Source organism: Dermacentor silvarum, chromosome 10 (assembly GCF_013339745.2).
Source record: "Dermacentor silvarum isolate Dsil-2018 chromosome 10, BIME_Dsil_1.4, whole genome shotgun sequence".
Taxonomy (NCBI): Eukaryota; Metazoa; Arthropoda; class Arachnida; order Ixodida; family Ixodidae; genus Dermacentor; species Dermacentor silvarum.
In genome coordinates, this window is record NC_051163.1 from 103,639,953 (window position 1) to 103,660,461 (window position 20,509).

Here is a 20,509-nt window from a genome sequence, read left to right on the forward strand (position 1 = left end):
GTAGTGTAAGTATGAAGGAGCTTCCGGGAAGAACATTGAACTTCAAAGAGGAGGAGGAGGAGGAAGAAAGAAGGGAAAGGCAGGGAGGTTAACCAGACGCACGTCCGGCTTGCTACCCTACACGGGGGAAGGGGTTTAAAGGGACGAAAAGAAAGGAGAGAGAGAGGGGGAAGAAAGTACTCGGAGTATGAACACGTGCGGTTGCCCAACACTTCACAATCGGTCACTGAGGCCAGTGGACTTCATGAACTGTAACTTCAAGTTGATGCATCACAGAAAGCTACTAAAAGTAGCCATTGTTTATAACGAAACAGAAGTTCCCAGGACGTTCCTCGTGAATAGTATCTTGCCAGTAAGCACTTACAAACAAATAGCAAGAAGGTCAGGTCGTAATAGTGTGGTTATGAGCACCAGCAAAAAAATACCATGCTGCACATGTTCGGAAGTCTCCTAGAATTGCATAACAAGAATCTAGCAAGCTATCAGTAACATAGGTACGTAGAAATCAAGACATACAGTACAGTCTTCTCTCATTCCAGTCAACACCAAATTAGTATGCCAGCACTGATTACTGCTCAGTTTTGTATATGAAGGTCTGGAAAATATTTTTTTTATCAATAGAATTTATGTTGAATAGAATCAAGTACTTTTTTTCTTCTGAAACTAACGAATTAGTGATGCTCTGTTATCATCATCATCAGCCTTTATTTATGTCCACTGCAGGACGAAGGCCTCTCCCTGCAATCTCCAATTAGCCCTGTCTTGCGCTAGCTGATTCCAACTTGCGCTTGCAAATTTCCTAACTTCATCGCCCCACCTAGTTTTCTGCCGTCCTCGACTGCGCTTCCCTTCTCTTGGTATCCATTCTGTAACTCTAATGGCCCACCATTTATCCATCCTACGCATTACATGGCCTGCACAGCTCCACTTTTTCTGCTTAATGTCAACTAGAATATCGGCTATCCCCGTTTGTTCTTTGATCCACACCGCTCTCTTCCCGTCTCCTAACGTTAGGCTTAACATTTTTCGTTCCATCGCTCTTTTTGCGGTCCTTAACTTGTTCTCGGGCTTCTTTGTCAACCTCCAAGTTTCTGCCCCATATGTTAGCACCGGTAGAATGCAATGATTGTACTTTTCTTTTCAACGACAGTGGTCATCACCCAGTCAAGATTTGGTAATGCCTGCCGTATGCACTCCAGCCAAATTTAATTCTTCTATAAATTTCTTTCTCATGATCAGGGTCCCCTGTGAGTAATTGACCTAGATAAACATACTCCTTCACGGACTAGAGGCTGATTGACGATCCTGAATTCTTGTTCCCTTGCCAAGCTATTGAACATTATCTTTTTGTCTTCTGGATATTAATCTTCAACCCCACTCTTACACTTTCTCGGTTAAGGTCCTCAATCATTTGCTGAATAGGACAATGTCATCTGCAAACTGAAGGTTGCTGAGATATTCGCCGTTGATTCTCACTCCTAAGCCTTCTGTGCTTCAGTGCATAAAGCGACGTTTTGTTAAGCAAGTAACTGGAACGCCAATGCATTTCTCCGCAATGTTCGGGAATTAATATCTCGAAACTGGTGTCATCCCGAGAATTCGTTCCAAGTGGATCCGTCTTGCGAACTCCATGGCTACAATTTGTAAATTGCAATATGGGCCATCAGGTAATTAGTTGAAAACTTAATTAGTGAATTTCTGTTAATATGCATTTCAATTTTTTGTGCAAGTAATATCCGCCTCTTCGAGTAGACCAGCTCATTAACTAGAATTGTGCTATCTGCCACAGGAAACCTTTAAGAATTTTTGAAAGTGTTCGCTGAAACACCCTGTATATGTTGCTCTGTTGTACTCAGTACCAACGCATACCTGCCAACTCTTCCGAATTTTCCATAAAGTGTACGAATTTGGACCCGTATTATGATTTTACGAATGTCCGCTCAATTTTTACGGAAGAGTAGTTATATTCGTGAATATTTTTTTTAATTCCTAATAAAGTCACCGTTACTGGTGAGCGGGGGCGCCACTTACATAGGGGCACATAGAGATGGGGGTGTGCGCCATAGCCTTTATTGTCTGCAGAGTAAGGACATTTTTCACTCTGTGACATTGCCTTCGTCATCGGGTCGTTGGACGACCTGATGACAGCTGGAAATCGCTGGTTGTCGTTACTCTCAACATAGACCTCTTACCTGTACGAAAGTGGCGCCCCCAAAGACGACAGCGATTTTGGGTCGATGCGGCAGGCACAGTTTCTGTATTGGAGGCTGTGGCTTGTTGTCTCGCCTGTCACCTTCGCTAGGCTTTTTTCGTGAGTATGACATGTTTTGTGGGCCTCGCTTTTTTTTTTTTTTTTTTTTTTTTTTTTTTTTTTTTTTTTGTGCGACGTGCTGCAGCATCGGGCACAGTGCGACTTGGGCACTCCGGTGTTTCACAGCGATAGCGGCTGTGAAGTGTGATGGTGTGCTCGAAGCCTCGTCAGTACTAGACTCTGTCAGTACTTCCAAGTGTGTTTGAAGCAAAACTCCCGTGCCCCCCCCCCCGGTCGCGAGTTTACGAATTTGAAAGTCTTGAGGTTGGCAGGTATGCCAATGAGATTCTCTTGTTTAATGGGGACCTGTGGTTTACAGCAGTATTTTATTTATTGCATAGAAAGTTTTGCTTTCCAGTTTTTCTCCAAAATGCAAAAGGGCTACCCCAACTCTATGGCAGGTGGGTTATCGTAAGGCCAATTTGTGCGTCAGACGACAGGACCGTTTATCTTGTGACTCGCGCTGCCGCTGCTGACAGTAAAGAGCAGGTGCCGTCGGCTCTGTTTTAATTAACAGGTTCAATGTGAATGTCGTGTCAGCCGGGGTGACCCGTTCGTGGCGCAATTGGTAGTGTGGTAAAAAACGAAGTGAAACACTCGCTTGAGTAGCATCGAGCACGAGGGGCTCCACGGCGCACGCGACATGTGGCACTGCAGTAGTCTCAACACTGAATATACCAAATTATTCTAACATTCACTATTCAATTCCATTCGGTGATACAGTCAAACCCACTTTAAGGATACCAGTTTTAACAACGCATCAGTTATAACAATGAGAAGCTGCTGCACCCTCAACTTTTGTATGTTAACGTCGTGCGTCGCCATTGCACGACATTGCTGGTGAGAAGAAAGCACACTGCTATAGATTTGGAAACAAAGTGCTTCTAACCAATCAGGCGATCGTCGCGAACGTGCTTGCATCGGATAGCGACGATGGCAGCGTTGGGGTGGTAGGGCAGGCTGCCTCAACGTTGCCGTTGCAGGTGTTCCTGCAGATTATTCAGTCCCTCTGGGGCTTCGTTTTCACAAGGGACATTTCGCTGCACTACGTGGAACACCGGGATGCCTCGGAGAAGGCTGTCGGCAAGCTTCGCGTAAAGCTAGCAAAGCTGATTGACATGGGGTTTTCTCGTGCAAGCCAGTGAGAAGTACCTGTATTTACTCGATTGTAATGGGACCGCGATTGTAATGCGAAGGGTTACTTTTCATTGTGCCTGTCCTAGAAAAAATAAAACTGCGAAAGTAACGCGAGGGGTGACTTTTTGTTGCGTTCAGCAAATAAAAAAACTCCAAAGCGAGACCACCAGATGCATAAAAATGTCGCAGTTTCACGCGAAAGGTGAAGCATCAATTTCGATAGCAAATTAGTAGAGAGGTATACGGACTAAGGATAGCAGTTTTATTGGCTGCATAAACTTGGACACAGTCGCTTACTAACTGAATTAACAAGCATGGTGCCAGCGCGCACAAGCAAACATGAATAGATCACACTCAATGACAGCAGACAACCACAGTCAAAACGCTGGCGTAAGCAAGCGTGCCAGCAGCAGCGAGTGAAGGCTCGTGCGGTCTATCGCTTCAACGGAGACTGAGCGGTGAAAGCACAGCGCATACAAAGGTCAAAGCCGTGTGGAGATTGCTTTCAAGATAAGGTGCGTGCGACAGCCCTCAGCCGCGCAAAGTACAAGTACGCAGTTGCTGGCAGAGTAGAAGCCCCCTCCCTTCCACGCTGCCTTCCCGCTTTCCTCCTTTCGCGTGGGAGCGTCAGTTCCCCTTGAGCCCGGTCGCAAGATACGCATTTGGTGCCGCAGCTAAACGTTGCCTCCCCTCCCTCCCTCCCTCCCATCCCACCATGGCCTTTCGTGCGACAGAGATGTCGCGTTTACTCTCCGCCATGCGTTCACTCTCCGTGAAAGCACGCGTCCCTCGCGCGCTTTCACTCGCGCATTTCACTCGTTGGTTAGAATTGGGTGCATCATTGCACTTTTTAGACAACTTGAATTTCGGTATTCGATTGTAATGCGAGGATCGACTTGAGGTAGCAAAAATGTTTTTGAAAAACACTCGCGTTAAAATCGAGTAAGTACGGTACGTGGCGAGATGGTTGTGACGATCTCGCCCCAGCGTTTCTTGTGGACTTCTCAAGCTGAGGGGCTACCACATCAACTTTCTTGCATTTTTTAATATTCCCCTTATGAGGCCACCAAGGCAATTCCTCAGCGGAGCTCGCATGTCACTTGCCGCTCGTGACCCCGCTTTGCAGTTGTTATAGCAGTACCATTCTTGAACGCCATCAGCCGTGGCTCGTTACACGCAATCGGAGTGTTGGGGAAGCAGAGTTGAACAGTTAAACGAGAATAAAATCAGCAGCCGGATGGAGGAAGGGGGTGGGGAGGAACACTGGCCTCCCCGCCTTTATAGTTTTCTCACAGCTGTGCCGTCCCTTTATTTTGATTTTTTTCATACAACTCGGTTATAACAATGAAATTTCCGTGGCACTTGAATATTGTTATAAGTGGGCTCAACTGTATTTGATATTCACACACCCGTTATCATACATTGAAATCCTCATCCTTTTGACAGGACCACAGCATCAGTTTGAATTAAGCGGGTCTAATAACAAGATTCCACAGTATGTACATACGTAGTCAGCAAAAATGCTGTGTAAAGTTTCGCTGCAGTTGGCAGTGACTACAGAGATTGGGAAATTGTGTTGCAGATTACCATGCTTTTCTTGTGCCTTATTCTCCTTGCAGGCCATCAAGGCATTGAGGGAAGAAAAGATCCAAACGATCCTGATCAACCCCAACATAGCGACAGTGCAGACGTCACCGGGGCTTGCGGACAAGGTGTACTTCTTGCCCATCACACCCTACTACGTCGGGGAGGTGATCAAGTCCGAACGGCCTGACGGCGTTTTGCTCACGTTTGGCGGTCAGACGGCACTCAACTGTGGCGTGGAGCTACAGAAGAACGGCACACTAGACCGCTACGGGGTGGCCGTGCTGGGCACGCCCATCGAGTCCATCATCAACTCTGAGGACCGCAAGCTCTTTGCCGAACTGGTCGAGGAAATTGGCGAGCAGGTCGTGCCCAACTGTGCGGTCTACACTGTAGAGGAGGTAAGTTGTCAGCCAATTTTTCTTTGAAAGAAACTCACTGATGCTACCTCTTAACACTGCTCTACCAGTGCTGGTTAGGGCACCGCAGTTGACATATGGCACTCTCTCTTGTGTGGGCCGTAACTCAAAGCAAGTGGTTAAGCTTGGCAGAGCATGGCCTCTGAGATTGCCAGTGCAGCAACATGCAGGAGATATTAATTGCTTAGCAATTGTGCAGCCCCTCAAATTACTGTTTAGAGCCAAGTCGTCATCCTGCATGATAACGTTACTAGGTTCCCACCGAGTGAACGCTTGGTCACCGTTACCACGCATTCACTTCCTCCTCATCCCTCTTGCACACAAGGAATCGTCAGCTCTTGTGTTTTTCCAAGCGCTGTGAGCTGTCATGTGCCCTGCGGCCTCGACAAGTTCTTTTGCCATTGCAACTAGCGGTGTTTCCTGCCTACCACGTTGCGGCGCGCACGCACTTTGACGGCGGTATTATTGCTCACTTTTCATGCAGAAGGATGCTTGAATTAACTTTTGCCTCGGCTGACTTATTTATAGTTCTTTGCTAGATTTACTAGCTATACAGGCTCCCAGTAGATGCTTGAAATAGCCAAGGATTTCATTAAATCAAAACCATGTCACGAAATTACTTCGTTGAATCGCGAAACAATGTACATGGTTTTCGATACAACGAAAATTGGGAAATGAAAATAGTTTGTTGTGCGACGCATTTCATTAAATCGTGGTTTGACTGTAATTGCACCCCTACAAAAGAGCCATGCAGGCTGAGCGTTCCGGGGCAGCGCTTTGAGTGATAAAAACGAGATAGAAATCGTGTTTTCCTGTCGTCCGTAACTCAAAACAGTAAGCACGAGAGTTCCAATTACAAAATGTGCAGGCGCACATGCAAGCACTACACAGTAAGTAAGGCAAAGTGAGAATAACCTCAAAAAACCGCTGTGGTAGCCACTATAGAATGAACCGAAGAATCAGTTTCACCACAAAGCAACGGCCAGCAGCATTATAAGAATTGTTTCTGTAAGTCCTGTAAGGTTGCAGCTACTCTGGAGGGATGCTAGGTGGTGTTTGTTCCAAAAAAAAAGTTTTTTCAAGAATTGTCTCTTTCGTACATGTACGGCCGTGACCACTTTGGATTTGTTTCCTCCACCTTACATTTGTGGTGATGACCCTCAAAGGGTTAATGGCACACAAACATGGTGAGACTAGCCAAATAATGATTTATTATGCCTAAATCAAGACAAGTTTTGTCGGCTGCATGAAAGCGAGATGTTCGTGTTACCTGCATCAGTTTTTCTTTCCCGAGACTCCATGACTCTATTCTTCATTTTAATGCAAATTTAATAGCAAAGATTATACAATTTGTATTAAAAATTTATTATATTGCATATCCCAGAAAAAAATGCTCCTGTGCGAGGATTTAGGTGCACGATAAATACCCCAGAGCCATAATTGCAGATGTCTCGCTGGGTCATCTCTCTCAGCCAGATAGTAGCTTTGGGATATAAAACCCCATAAATTTCAGTGCTGCTTGAGAGTGGGCCTCAAGCTAGTATATAGCAACGATTATTTTCACTGAATTCTATTCCGTTAACATCTACTGCTCACGACCGGCCGATCGCATTGATGATGTAGGTAGACCTTGAATCTCGAAAAGGAAATGCATTGGAAGAGACTGTTTACTAATTGCGCCAGACAGGAAACGGACAACACACTAAAAGGAACATGAAGAAAGTTGCGTGTGTTGTGCGTCTGTGTGTCCTTGCGTGTTGTCCATTTCCTGCGTGGCGCAGTTGATAAAAGAGTCCTTAAAAATGAACCAGCTAGCTTCTCCAGGTGTCCTTCTCAATTGGAATAGAATTGTTACATTATCCCGGCCTTTTTCCCACCTGCTGCATGACTACAGGCCCTGACAGCAGCAGAGAAGTTGGGCTTTCCGATCCTGGTGCGCGGTGCCTTCTGTCTTGGTGGCCTGGGCTCAGGCTTCGCACACAACCAGGACGAGCTGCGTGCCCTGGTGACGCAAGCACTTGTCCGCTCCAGCCAGGTCCTGTTGGACAGGAGCCTGAAGGGCTGGAAGGAAGTGGAGTATGAGGTGGTCCGAGACGCCTACGACAACTGTATCACGGTAGGTACTTGCCGTCCTCTGCCCTGCCCTCCCTCCTTTCCCTCTTGTGGAGTTTCTTGTGGTTGTACCTAGGGGGAAATCTGGCGTTACTGTCTACACAAAAAGTTTCTGTGGCTCCACGGGAATGCTGATGTGTGGAACGTTTGGCTTGTCCTAAATTTAGTTTGGCCTTTAACGTACAGTCATGGCTGTGCAGATAAAGGTTTCTTGGAATTAAATGTTTATAATAAGTGTTAGTTTCTCTGTAGCACATCTTCCTTTGATGCTTACTCGAGTATAAGACAGTCGAACCCACCTCTAATGTTCTCAGATATAACAATTTAATGGTTATAACAGCCACGTTTCACTGCCTTTACGATTTTCCGACCCTGCCTATGGAAACTGGTTCCAGATATAACGAACATTTTGAAAAGCGCCATAATGTTACATTGTGCACTTCAAAACCTGTCACAGTAAAAGGAGGGTGCACGCTAAGTTCCAAAGCACGGAAGCACAACTGAACTGGGCACACGGCAGCACGCTCAATGCTCCAGTCCAACTGCAATGGATATACAGTTAAACCTGGATATAATGAAATTGACAAATTCCCGAAAAACTTCGTTATACAGAGGATTTCGTTATATGCAGGTTCGGCACAAAAATACGAAAAATAAACATTTACCGTATTTACTCGATTCTAACACGCCCTCAATTGTAACGCGCTCCCGTTTTTCGTTTTCGTCGAAGCACTCATCCTCGGAATGTCACACCAGGTACCGGATGCGTGGACGCATGTCGTTTCGCACAAGCGCGAGGCATCGGAAACGAAGAGCGAGCGTCACGATGGCGTCGTAGCGTCGTATAGTGTTACAGTAGAACCTCGCTGTTACGTTCCCGGGGGCTGCGTTTTCCCGGCTGTCACGTCGTTTTCGACCGGTCCCGGCACAGCTCCCATACAACTCAATGCGTTGGTAACCCCGCTGTTGCAGTCGCAACTGTGGGACCTGTGTTCCCGCATCATACGTTGCGAACTGCCACCCCGCGCCGGCCTGAGCGGCCATTTTGACTTTTCATGCCGCTTGGCTTGGTGGCTTGACAATGGCATTGGCCGCCCAAAGTGCTGGGGGCGACAACTATGACGTATTTTCGGTTTCCGCCAGCAAAAGTATGGCCCTTGAGATCCGTATTTGCTATATAAAGATGGTGTCCATGACGCGTTGTGGCCCTAAAATTGGTTTTGGCTCATAGATATTCCGTATATAAGGGTACGGCCACGCTAGCGGCAAAAAACGCGCGCGTCATGCAGCGAGTGGCAAGTTGCCGCGCGGCCACCGTGGCATGCGCGGCCACGGTGGCATGCGCGTCTCGCCGCGCGGCAGCGCGATTAGATCTCCCGCGCGCTCCGAACTGGCGAGCAACACCGCGAGCGCATGTTGTTTCATGCGAGAGACGACGATCGTCGATTGAAAACCCGGCGCGGACCGGCGGCGTTCCGGTTGTGATGGCTCCAAGACATCACCCTCGTCGCTCTTGATTGGTTCTTCATCTCGCGGCACGCGGCATTTGCCGCAGAAACCATTTCGCGCGGCACGCCGCAAGAGCATCGATTCCTGCCGCTTTTGCCGCGCACGGCATGACGCGTTGCCGCACGTTTCTGAAGCGAGTTTTTGCTGCGTGTTTTTGCCGCTAGGCGTGGCCGTACCCTAAAGTCCAAGGGCGATAACGCAGTCGCCGCGCACCGTATGCTGTATGTGCGAGTGAAAACGTGCGAGGGGAGCCGACGACCGCGTCTAAATCTCGCGCGCGCAAGAAAAACAGGGAGGAAGCGCGCCTTCTTCCGTTGCGCTCGAAGGCACCGGCGAAGGGGGGAGGGATAGCGGGGCGGCGCGCGGTCGCGCAGGCCGTATCTTGAAAGCGATCTGCGTTGGGGCAGAGTCTAGCAGTGTAGGTGTGTCGGCGGCTCGTAGCTTTCTGCGTGCTGTGTGTTCTCGGCGCTCAGTTTGCATTGAAGCGATAGACAACAGCACGAAGGTCACTTTGCTCGCTTCTCCAGCGGCGCTTCCACACGCCGCCAGCGTTTGACAGCGCGTGTCCGCGCTCATCGAGTCTGATGTGCCACAGCGTGTACCAGCGCGTCAGCAACATCAGCTGGAAAAGGAGAGAGTGCCGGCTTGGCGGGCTAGGCCAGCTGCAGCAAGCAGCAGGATCAGATTTGAATGAAGGGAGGGGGAAAGGTCACGCCCGCGGCGGCAAGATCGCCGGGTCGAGGGATGCAGGGCCGCCTCGCACACACACGCACGCACACGTGCGCTCGCTTCGCATTCCATCGCGGCGGAGAAGGTGCTTCCGGTTGCTGCTCGCGCAAAAATGACAAAATTTGGCGCAAGATCTCTAGGTGGTCGGAGGGGAAAATTTGTTATATCAAGGGGGTCTCCTGCTGCCACTTCGTTATGTAGAGGTCTCAAATACATGTGCTTCTATGGAGTAACGGCGGGGAATCGAAAAACTTCGTTATATCCAGGAATTCGTTATACGGAGGTTCGTTATAAGCAGGTTTAACTGTACGACCGCCAAGATGAGCGAGCACCGCACACAAATTTCTAAAGCTGCGAGTAAAGTCACTCGTTTTCAACCATGCTGAAGTAACCATGCTTTCAAGGCATTACTCCAAAGTGCATCAGGGTGAGGCAGTACAGTGCACGGTGGCCGTGGCCTCCCGGGATAGGACAGGTGCACGTGCCCGTGCTATCTCGGGAGCTGCAAAAGGTCTGCAGTTATTACGCCTATCACGGTTCGTTGATGCTTCATTTACGTCCTTGCTGATAACGGTTCACAATGGCGTTTTACCTTTGGAACCTCTTACTTTTTCAGCTGAAGTGATTTAGAAAACATAACTTTGCAACTCTTGGTGTGCGTGTCGCGGATACTGAAGCTGTATGGCAAGACCTTTGCAAAATGCCGGCATGCTGCGGTAGTTTCCACTTCCAGCCAACTAGAATGCTTCGCTGTCGTATGCAGAAGCCACTTGCGTCCCACCAATATATTGCAAGCTCTCGAAGAAAAAGGGCTGGCAGCTGCATTCATAGTTTTGAATTGGCAGGTGAATGGAACCGGCTGGGTTCCGTTTTGAAAGAGCTACAGCGCTGAATTTTGTTCTTTAGATGACGTTTTAATGGAATCTTGCAGCTAGATACGGGAAAGTGCCGGGAACTAAAGTGAACATACTGAAAATCCTATTTTCGCACCAAAGTGGTGTCGAATCAAAACTGCCAATGGAAGCTTCAATGTCATAAATTTTTTCGCCCTTTAAAGGGTAAGTTCACATATAAGGAACTACTGAAACAACTAGATTTAGCGGAACTATCAGGTTTGACTTTATAACAAGTAAGCAAAAAAGTAATGGAGACGTATGATGGAAATTGACGCACATTGAGTGTCAGTGCTCCAGAAGGATGGAGAAAAGCCTTCTTGTTCTTTCTCCAACTTTAGTGACTCGCCAGTACTGCTCATGTTCAGTATACAGTGGAACCCCGTTGATACGTTCCTTGCTGTTGCCTTTTCCCGGCTGCTACGTCGTGTTTTTGTGGTACTGACCTAAAGCTCATTGACTCCTATGTATTAGGTTCCCAATTGATACGTCGCCATTTTGTAATGGTTCTGCATGTTATGTTGCATTCGAATGTGGCATCACATAAATTTGGCAGTGCAGAAGCTGATTCGTAAGTACAAAATGACGGAAGTATGTGGATCGTCAGTCCCGATTAGCATGTCACAGCGTGGTTGTAGTTTTTGCCGGCTCTCTGGTGTCAGCTTCGCCGCAATACAGCCATGTTATGTTGTGAAGCATTTTAGGAGTCGCCAAGGTCTTGGAACATGATACGTTTCAGACGCTGTGGCGATTTGGTGCTATCTTCGCTGTTATGTTTTCCCGGCTGTCATGTTTTTTTTTTTTTCTGCAGTCCCTTGAAAAACATATCAAGGTTTTACTGTAATTGCAAACTGTAGAGCGAGTGCTTATGTTTTAATAAAGGAAGTTCTTAACCATTAGAAAGTTTTAAAATAGGGGCCCCAACAGTTTGGGGCCCCAACAGTTTGGGGCCCCAAAGAGCTTTGTCTGTGTTAGCTTTGGGGCATGCAGGGGTAAAGAGTTTTAGAATAGGGCTTTGTGTTTGCGAATAGCGTCTTGCGCTTGCATCGCCACTACGGTGTCAAAGAAAAACTATTATAAATATATGAACTATACCGTTTTATGTTACGAAGAGCAATTTTGACTTTCGTGTTTTTGCATTTAATTACAACTTAGAGGTTAGTATTCTATTAGCAGCAAGCAATTTGTTGCGCTTAATTTTGAGTAACCAATATTACGTGCCTTCACCAGCCAAGCTAATCCATGTTGGGCCTACGAGCCATGAAATCAACAATCGAATTCGGAATCAGCGGCGTCTAATGAATCAATCTTCATTACACACGTTAATTGAGAGAAAGGGATAACGGCAGTTACTTCTCCTAGCTTACGAACTTCACGCGTTACCATGAATCGAGCCCAGTTTGGTGCTTGGTTCGAGCCGTCACTTCGATGGGCTATGCCATGTTTGTTGACGCAAAGTTTTTGGGGCAGCTTTTGGAGCTGCCGCTAAATCAGTGAAATAGTGTGTCTAGCACAAAACCCAAACGCATTTTGCGAGAATTTCAGGCAATTGCAATTTTTTACTCTATTTGAAATTGGGAAGAAACTCAAGCGTCAGGAAGTATTACCGCACAGCTGATCGCGCGAGCAAGGCTTTCCATTGTTGCAGCACCGCCATCTTGGTATCCCCATGAGCACACAAGAGATTGGAGATTCAGATAGCCTCAATGCTGCATTTCTTCATGCAGAAATAAAAGCAACAAAAGCGAGTGCTAAAAGGGATAACTAGCATCGCGATTCGTTACTGCAGTCACATGGTGTGCAAGGAGCACGCCTATTGGCTGATGCGAACTTGAATAACTGGAGCACTTGTTTCGTGCTCCTCTTGGCAGCACTGAGCTGCACACTTTCCCAATTTTCTGTCATGACATAGTACGTTATGAAGCGTTTATTAAAAGCACAAAAGGATCATTAGACACAAACCAGTAGCTTCTCTGCATGCACAGGGCTCTTCAGAAAGTCAGCTTTTTTCGACAACTTATCCTTGAGACAAGCTAATCACTCAAAGCCATAGTTTCCCTCTCACACCTTGTTTAGGAGCAAATGTAAAAATCGTGCACTGTTTTGATTCCAAGAGAGGCAAAGAGAGGCTCAGTGTGAGCGTCGAATCCCAAGTTAGTTATTGCACGTAGTGCACCCTCGCTGTCCCAAAACCCGTACCCCTTGATACTGAGAGGCTGGCTTTCCCGCAAAGTTTAGACGGTGGGTGGTTAAGTGGGCTTTACAGGCGAAATTAAACTATCAGCGCAAGATCATCACAAAATTTAGCACAAAAGCGGTCCAATATTCTTAGATTAGATGGAAAGAAATGTGAAGAACCATGTTTTCTCCCGCACAGCCAGCAATATTTGATTTGATTCGAATATTCGTATCCAACCGAATATTTCAACATCTTCGAATATCTTTTTTTAATCGAATACGAATATAAAAAAATATAATATTGATAATATTAGAATTTTCTGAATATTCACACACCCCTACTTTCCGGGAGCCGAACTTACTTTTTCTTATTATGTTGCACTTTTCACAAAAAGATGTCATGTGGTCATTGTTTTTGGAGGCCTTTAGAAAAAAAAATGGGTAGAATCGATATAGGCCTCTAGTTAGATTATTTCTATCACCGCCCTTAAAGGACACTAACTTTAGTTAGTTGCATTGGTTTTGGAAACGACCTACGCATATTGCAAGTTATGTTGTGTATGTGACTAAGGACAGGGCAAAGGATATCAATACGTACTTAGCTGGTCGAATTAGTAAGTCATCAGTGGCGCAGCTTCTCGCGTTGCGGGAACTAGAAAACACGTGGAACACTTCTGTTAAATTAGTCGGCTTTAAGAAAGCACTTCTTCTCCACCTTGCCTGCATATATTCAAACAACCTGTATCAGGAGAATTGTTTACTAATGAGACAAAGAAGTTGTTAAAAACTATCACGTACCATGTTAGCGCACTGGTCCGCAATCAAGTATAAAATTGAGCTGCCATAAAGCATTGCTGTGTTTTGAGGTTTTGCTTTTAAAGAGATTATGAAGGTAATTTCATTTTGATTGCGTGAGGAAGCTCGTTACCGTATTGCGAAATTCTTTAACTTGCTTAAATCATTTACGAGCTTGAACAAAGCGTTTAATAAAGGGCATCTTTTTGCTTTTTGTAAACCTAAGCCCGTATTTGTTAGCCATGGTATTCTTGCCATTTTTGGACATAACACCTTATAAGGGAAATATTCTAAATATGCTGACTTAAAGATAGATAGAAGTTCATTATAGGCATCATTAGGGTCATTAATAGCAATAAACTTTCCCAGTTAGTTTTTGCTATATAGTTGCGAAACTGTTCAGGACTGTGAGGGTTAATATCTTGAAATATTATGGGACTTATAGATTTAGTAATTGCAGATGCTGCACATTCTTTTGCTATCAGAGGTCACTGATGGCACTGCTAATTACACCAGAATGTACAGTCGCGAGCAAAAGTTTGGGGACCGAAGATGCCGCGAATTTTTATTTTTTATTTTTCTTCACAGCCTGGGCATTCCAGCTGAAATCAAGAAAGTATAATGTATTAAACCAATTCCAAGCTGCGGAGCTGCACTTGAATATATTTAAATTTTTTGCTGATGCTATGGTCTCCAAACTGCTCGCAACTGTACATCTTGCGAATTGATATTAGTGATGAATGTGTCTAAAAGTGTTGAGGAGTCGTGTTGAACGCGCATGAACGGGGACATGGTACTAATGCAGGCATTACATTCTAATAATTGATTTAGTTCACATGCTTGATGCGAGACAACGAGCATGTTAATATTAAGATCACCACCTGATATGACATTGTATTTATTTTCATTTGTCAGACAACAGTCAGTCAAAGAACATTAAAATGGTGACATGAAGCAAAATATGTAGAGTCAAACTGGGGATGTCGGCCTGTAATACATGCAGGGCGTCCTTTCAGCTGAAGCTTGTCTATTTGCAGGTGTGCAACATGGAGAACCTGGACCCACTGGGCATTCACACAGGCGAATCGATTGTGGTGGCACCCAGCCAGACGCTGACCAATGAGGAGTACAACAGGCTCCGTACCACCGCCATCCGCGTCGTTCGACGCCTGGGCATAGTTGGCGAGTGCAACGTCCAGTACGCCCTTAGCCCCCACTCGTTCGAGGTACTACGTTATTTCTACACATCGCGGAGGGCAGCGAAGATCTGTTTTCTCATTGTGTCCATATTCTGAAACATGGAGTCTGAAGGGAGTTTCACAGCTATTGTGATTGTAGAGCTCTAGCAAAAACCGGGGCCGGTGTTAACGAAGCACTTCATGTGCTGAAGTGATTAGGGTAGGTTATGTCTCAATTAAAGAGTTGCGAAATGCTGCAGCCACCTAGAATTGAAAAAAAAAAATGAAACCTCTTTGTTTGTATTGTATCTCACTCATTTCCTTCCATAATCGGTGCAGTACTACATCGTGGAGGTGAATGCCCGGTTGTCGCGGAGCTCGGCACTGGCAAGCAAGGCCACGGGCTACCCGCTGGCCTACATTGCAGCCAAGCTGGCATTGGGCATCTCGCTGCCCTCGCTTCGCAACACGGTCACCTGCCAGACCACGGCCTGCTTCGAACCCAGCCTCGACTACTGTGTGGTCAAGATGCCACGCTGGGACCTTGGCAAGTTCCCGCATGTCAGCAATAAGGCAAGTGTCGGGGTGGATGTGACACATAAAAGACCTTGGGGAGTTGTTAGACGGGGGCACCGCGCACTGCCAACCTCCACCCTTGTGATCACTATCACAAGTGTGCTTTGCACTCTCGGGGGAAAAAAGGGGCACAACAGCACATGAGTGAACACATAAATGAGTACCTCCTTGTACAGCACATGCTTGCTGGCCAAAACATAGGTTTCAGTTCCTCAGAGAGGCTACAATGATGAATTGGAGACATTTCCACTTGCCTGTTATAAAAACAAGGTGAATATTCTTCGCTCATGCCAGACTCTCAGGCCTGAAACATTCGTGGGTGCTGTCCTCAAATGGAAATGCATACGAGTGATTGTGTTCACTCGTATGTTGGTGCAGTTTGATGCTCAGTATGAAAGCTTCCCCGGGATAGTACCACCAAACTGACCAATGGGTGTGGCATGCCCATGCACAATCAGGTCTTGAAGCCAGAATAGAGGAAATGAGTTCCTCACAAGCCTGAAATATCGGTGTCATCAAGTGGCATCTGTATCAGTACCACTGCTCGTCGTGGCTGTGTGACATCAACAGGTGGACACCTGTCGCACGTACGTCATGTGGAGAAGCTGTGCATCAGGCAGTGTGCGAGTCCCTCGGGAAAGGTTGTCGTCAGGTCAACCAACAGTCCAGCATCACAGTATTCTCGGTCCCTTTTAACTTAATGCATTTACTTTGTCATTGACATAGGTACTTGTACCTCTGTCACGCTGACAATAGATTGCTATAGACTTTAAAATTTTTGAACGTGTGGTATCAGTAGTACACGGCAAATTTTGTGGCCATGGAGGGGTTACAGTAAGCCTGGCACCAACCACTTGAGATCTCACCACCAACATTGACAGCTTTGCATCCTTAAAAGCAGGCAGGCATGAAAGCTAAGGCTGAAATGCTAATGCTAATGCTGAAAAAAAAAAAGCATTCTTTATTTCTTTAGTTTTTCCAAGCACAGCATACCATATTTAGTGTTACTCGTACTGTGCATTTAAACTAGCGGCAGTGAAAATATTTTTTGTAAAGAGTGTGCACTTTTTATCGTCACTAGAATAGAACAGAACAGGTTCATTTGATGCATCCAGAGATATATTTGATGAATGGCTTGTGGGCATTCACTTCACTACCAGCTTAATTCCGTCAGGAAATGCAGATGCATTCAGTCGACCTTAAACTCACAACTGTGCAAATCATTCTTGAGTTGATTTACAAATAAAATTGTGTTCTTTCTATCTCTTGCAGCTTAGGTCTCGCTTGTAAGGTACAACCATTCAATCAGAGGGCTGCTTATGAAATTTTCATGGAATTATGTCATTGTTTTTCCTGCGCCCTCATTGGTTCTTGTAACAAACCTGCAGCATTCTTTGTCTGAGTGAGTGGCTTGATTTGGGAACTGATATATCATATTGCACATCGCAAATGCAGATATTGCTACCTCATACTCATTTTTGTCGTCCTGACCTTTTACTCCCAACTTTTGTAAAAAAAAAACGTGCTCAAAATTTTCTTACTTCTTTTTAGTCCTGCAAATTCTTGCACAATATATTCGAATTCAAAAAATGTATTACATGTGCAGTTTACCTCATATGTTCACCCGAAATATTGAAGAAAGACAACTGCACTCAAAGAAGAGCTCTGCTTCAGCAAGGTTATAGCAAAAGGAACTGAAGGCGTGGAATATGTTCAAGCACCGACACTCAATCGCACAGCGATAACTGAGTTGACGAGTGCAGCTCATCTCCGGCAACCAAAGCAGAAGCTACAGCCTGGATGAGTAGGGCTCGGGCTTGGTTCCGGTCTGTTGTTTCGGAACTGAAAGCTGTGTTAACTTCTTTATCCTGCCCACAACACAGAATCAGGTGCCAGTGGTACATCTTCTGCTTCTGTTCTTCCTGCTTGTCATTCTTGAAACTTCAGCACAATTCTTACTTCAGTAATACAACAACTTTTCTTTTTTTTTATTTTTTTTTTTTTTTTTTTATTTGAGGTGATGGGTCTATGCTGCAAGCATTGAACGCTTTCGTGCTGATCTGATTTGCAAACTGGGTAATCGGGAGGCTCATTCTTGGGAAAAGAAAACAACGAAAGATTTTTTCTGAAAGGCAGATGAAAATGCGATGTTTCCCTGTATGCTGCTCCTAACTCACATTTACTAAAATTGTGTTGCTGTTTTCACGTTCAAACAGATTGGCAGCTCAATGAAAAGTGTGGGTGAAGTAATGTCCATAGGACGATCTTTTGAGGAGGCCTTCCAGAAGGCAATCCGGATGGTGGATGAACTCGTCTCCGGCTTGGACCCTTACCTCAAGCCTGTGAGCGACCGGGTGAGTTGTCTAATGACTTCTTCGTGTGTTGGACGAGCTCAGCTCATCTGTAATGATAATGCCAGCTTTTTAGTGCCGGAAACGCCAAAAAGTCAGGTTTATGCATTAATCTTTGTTGGCGGCTCCACTCGGTGGTATAATAATTCGGAAGAAAATTTCAAGGATTGGCTGGCTTTAGTTCCCAGCTGGCCTGCGCAGAATCGTAGATGAGTTTGGTGTACATGTGTGAATAGGCTGCCACTGCAGTGTTAGCCATGCTGAATTACAACTTTGCCTTAACAGTGAAAAACAAAGCGAGACTGTCGGCAAACAGTATTTATTTATTTATTTATTTATTTATTCATTTATTTATTTATTTATTTATTTATTTATTTATTTATTCGTAATACCTTACAGGCCCACTGAAGGGCATTGAATAGGTGATGAAAGCCTTTCTCATTGGCAAAGTGTAGACTGTATATGCCTAGAATGCACACATGCAAAAGGAACTGCCGTTTATCTTTCTACAGTAAAACTGAGCTTTTGCTGCTTTATGATGCTTTTATTTCTGCCAGGTATCGAAACCATGAAAAAGAACTTACAAATTTTAGTTGGCATTAACGTTGCACTTTGGCGTTTGGTGTGTCGGGTGTCATCATCATCACAGTCCCTTTAAGATTGAGCTCAATCAGCACATGGCAATGTTACCATGCTTCAGTTTCAGTGAAGAGTGTTGGAAGCTTTCATTTCCACTTTCACCACTTGCGCCCGCCCCTAAACTGGGGTGTGTCTTGTATGGTAGCAGGCAGTAATGCACGCTTTCTGTCCTCATCACCAGGAGCTGGCGTGCCCCACGGACAAGCGCATGTTCCACCTTGCATCGGCCATCAAGGCTGGCTACACGTTGAAGCAACTCAACGAACTCACTCAGATTGACCCCTGGTTCCTCAGCAAGATTATCAACATCATTGAGTACCACACCTTCCTGGAGGGCCTTCACAGCAAGGCAAGTGTTCTCAACTTGCAGTAGGCACCGTGGGGCAGGTGTTGCTGTGTGTTTGCAGCGAAGTTTCATATAGAGTAGAAAACTCAGTAGAAATGAGTGAAACAGTTATGCCAACACAGTGCACTGCGAAGTGCATTAAGAGAGAAATCGTAACAGCTGAGAGGAATGTAAGACAATGCTGAGAAGCAAAAATGTTAAGGTAAGTTAACGAGGTTACACAAACCTTACCAATGATAAATTATGCACTCGTGAACCAGTTAGAGCAAATAAGATGAGGATCTTTTTACCATGACTTCAGATGTACAAGTTGATAGCAGTAAGAGCATCGAAAACCTTTACTACAAACATCATATTAATTAGCGGTGTGCGAATACCGAATGGTAGATTTCAGATCAAATGTCAAAATCAAATGAAGAAAAAAAAAGCTACATATCGAATTGAATATCAGAAAATGTTTCGCATACTTTAATGGTGAGGCCGTTCTATGATTATGTACTTAAAAAATTGTTGCAGTTTCACCCGAAAGACGAAGCATCCATTGCGATAGCAAATTAGCAGAGAGCTATACGAAGTAAGGATAGTAGTGTTATCAGCTGTATAAACTTGGACATGCAACAGTACCAGCAGCGCGCAGAACTGTTGTCAATGCCGTCGGTGTTTTGCCCGCGTTCGTACCGAATGCGCACGGTGTTGGTGACTGTTGCCGGTGCCTCTGGGGGCGGCTCCGAGGTTTTCGACGAGATCAGAAAGGGACACTCGTTGAGCAGCGTTGGAAGACTTTACCACCTTCTCGCCTCGCAACGTTTTTATATAAATAGGCATTTGGTGCCGCAGCTAAACGTCGCCTCCCCTCCCTCCCTCCCGTCCCCCCACGGCCTTTCGCGCAACGGAAGAAGTCGCGGTTGCTCTATATATATGGTGATTGTAAAGGAGGAAAGAGGCGCTTAATTCTGCAGCCCTTCAGGGAGCACGGCGCAGAACGCGCGTTTGCTCTCCGCCGTGCGTTCGTTCCCTGTGAAAGCGCGCGTCCCTCGCATACTTTCACTCGCACATGCAGCGTACAGTGCGCGGCGACGATTTCATCGCCGTTGACGTCTTACGGAACCTCACGGCAACGGCGATGGCAGAAATCCACTTTGGATTGTCTATATAATTGCTATCGCAATAAAAGTGTTTTAGGGCCCCGTTAAGCATCACACTAAAATATCCTTTGGTCTCCTACTTTCTTACTTGCTAAGTGTCACCCTTATACGTGCAAGAAGCGTGTGGTAGATTTTCTAAAACTTTTAAATTTTGTGTCAGTACTTGTTTGACCTTAAAAAGCATTGAGCAGTTAATGTCACTACTTGGTGCTCGTAGGAAACAGACATTTAAATGAAAGAAAGCAAAGGGGAAATTGCATTTAATTGAAATGTATAAGTAATGAGCTAAAGGAAAATTATTGTAGATGGAAAGGTAACTTACCAATGGTTCGAGCTGAACCCACGTCTTTGACATTGTGTGCAGTGCTTTACCAATTAAGCTATGCTTTACCAATTAAGCTATGCTTTACCACTTAAGCTACCGCAGTGGCCATTCCTTGCATCCCTTTTCTTGGGTGCTGCCATATTCTTGGGTGTTTCTGTATGTGTGCAGGATTAGCCCTAGAAGTGTTAGCTAGCACCTCTCAGGCGAAGCAGTGAATGTGGAACATTTTTTCCCCCACTTTCACTTCCCTTTACCTTATTTCTACATGTCAAATCAATTTTC

General features: G+C 45.6%; 1 protein-coding gene across 1 annotated transcript in view; it reads left to right on the forward strand.

Annotated features, from left to right (window-relative positions):
• The window catches only part of LOC119466399 (CAD protein-like), a 127,622-nt gene that overhangs the window by 26,613 nt on the left and 80,500 nt on the right, over positions 1 to 20,509 (forward strand). Inside the window, exons 11-16 of the mRNA XM_049656788.1 lie at positions 5,068 to 5,433; positions 7,346 to 7,567; positions 14,705 to 14,893; positions 15,185 to 15,418; positions 17,638 to 17,775; positions 18,593 to 18,760. Coding sequence (XP_049512745.1) covers positions 5,068 to 5,433; positions 7,346 to 7,567; positions 14,705 to 14,893; positions 15,185 to 15,418; positions 17,638 to 17,775; positions 18,593 to 18,760 — 1,317 coding nt within the window. The remainder of the gene's footprint in view (positions 1 to 5,067; positions 5,434 to 7,345; positions 7,568 to 14,704; positions 14,894 to 15,184; positions 15,419 to 17,637; positions 17,776 to 18,592; positions 18,761 to 20,509) is intronic.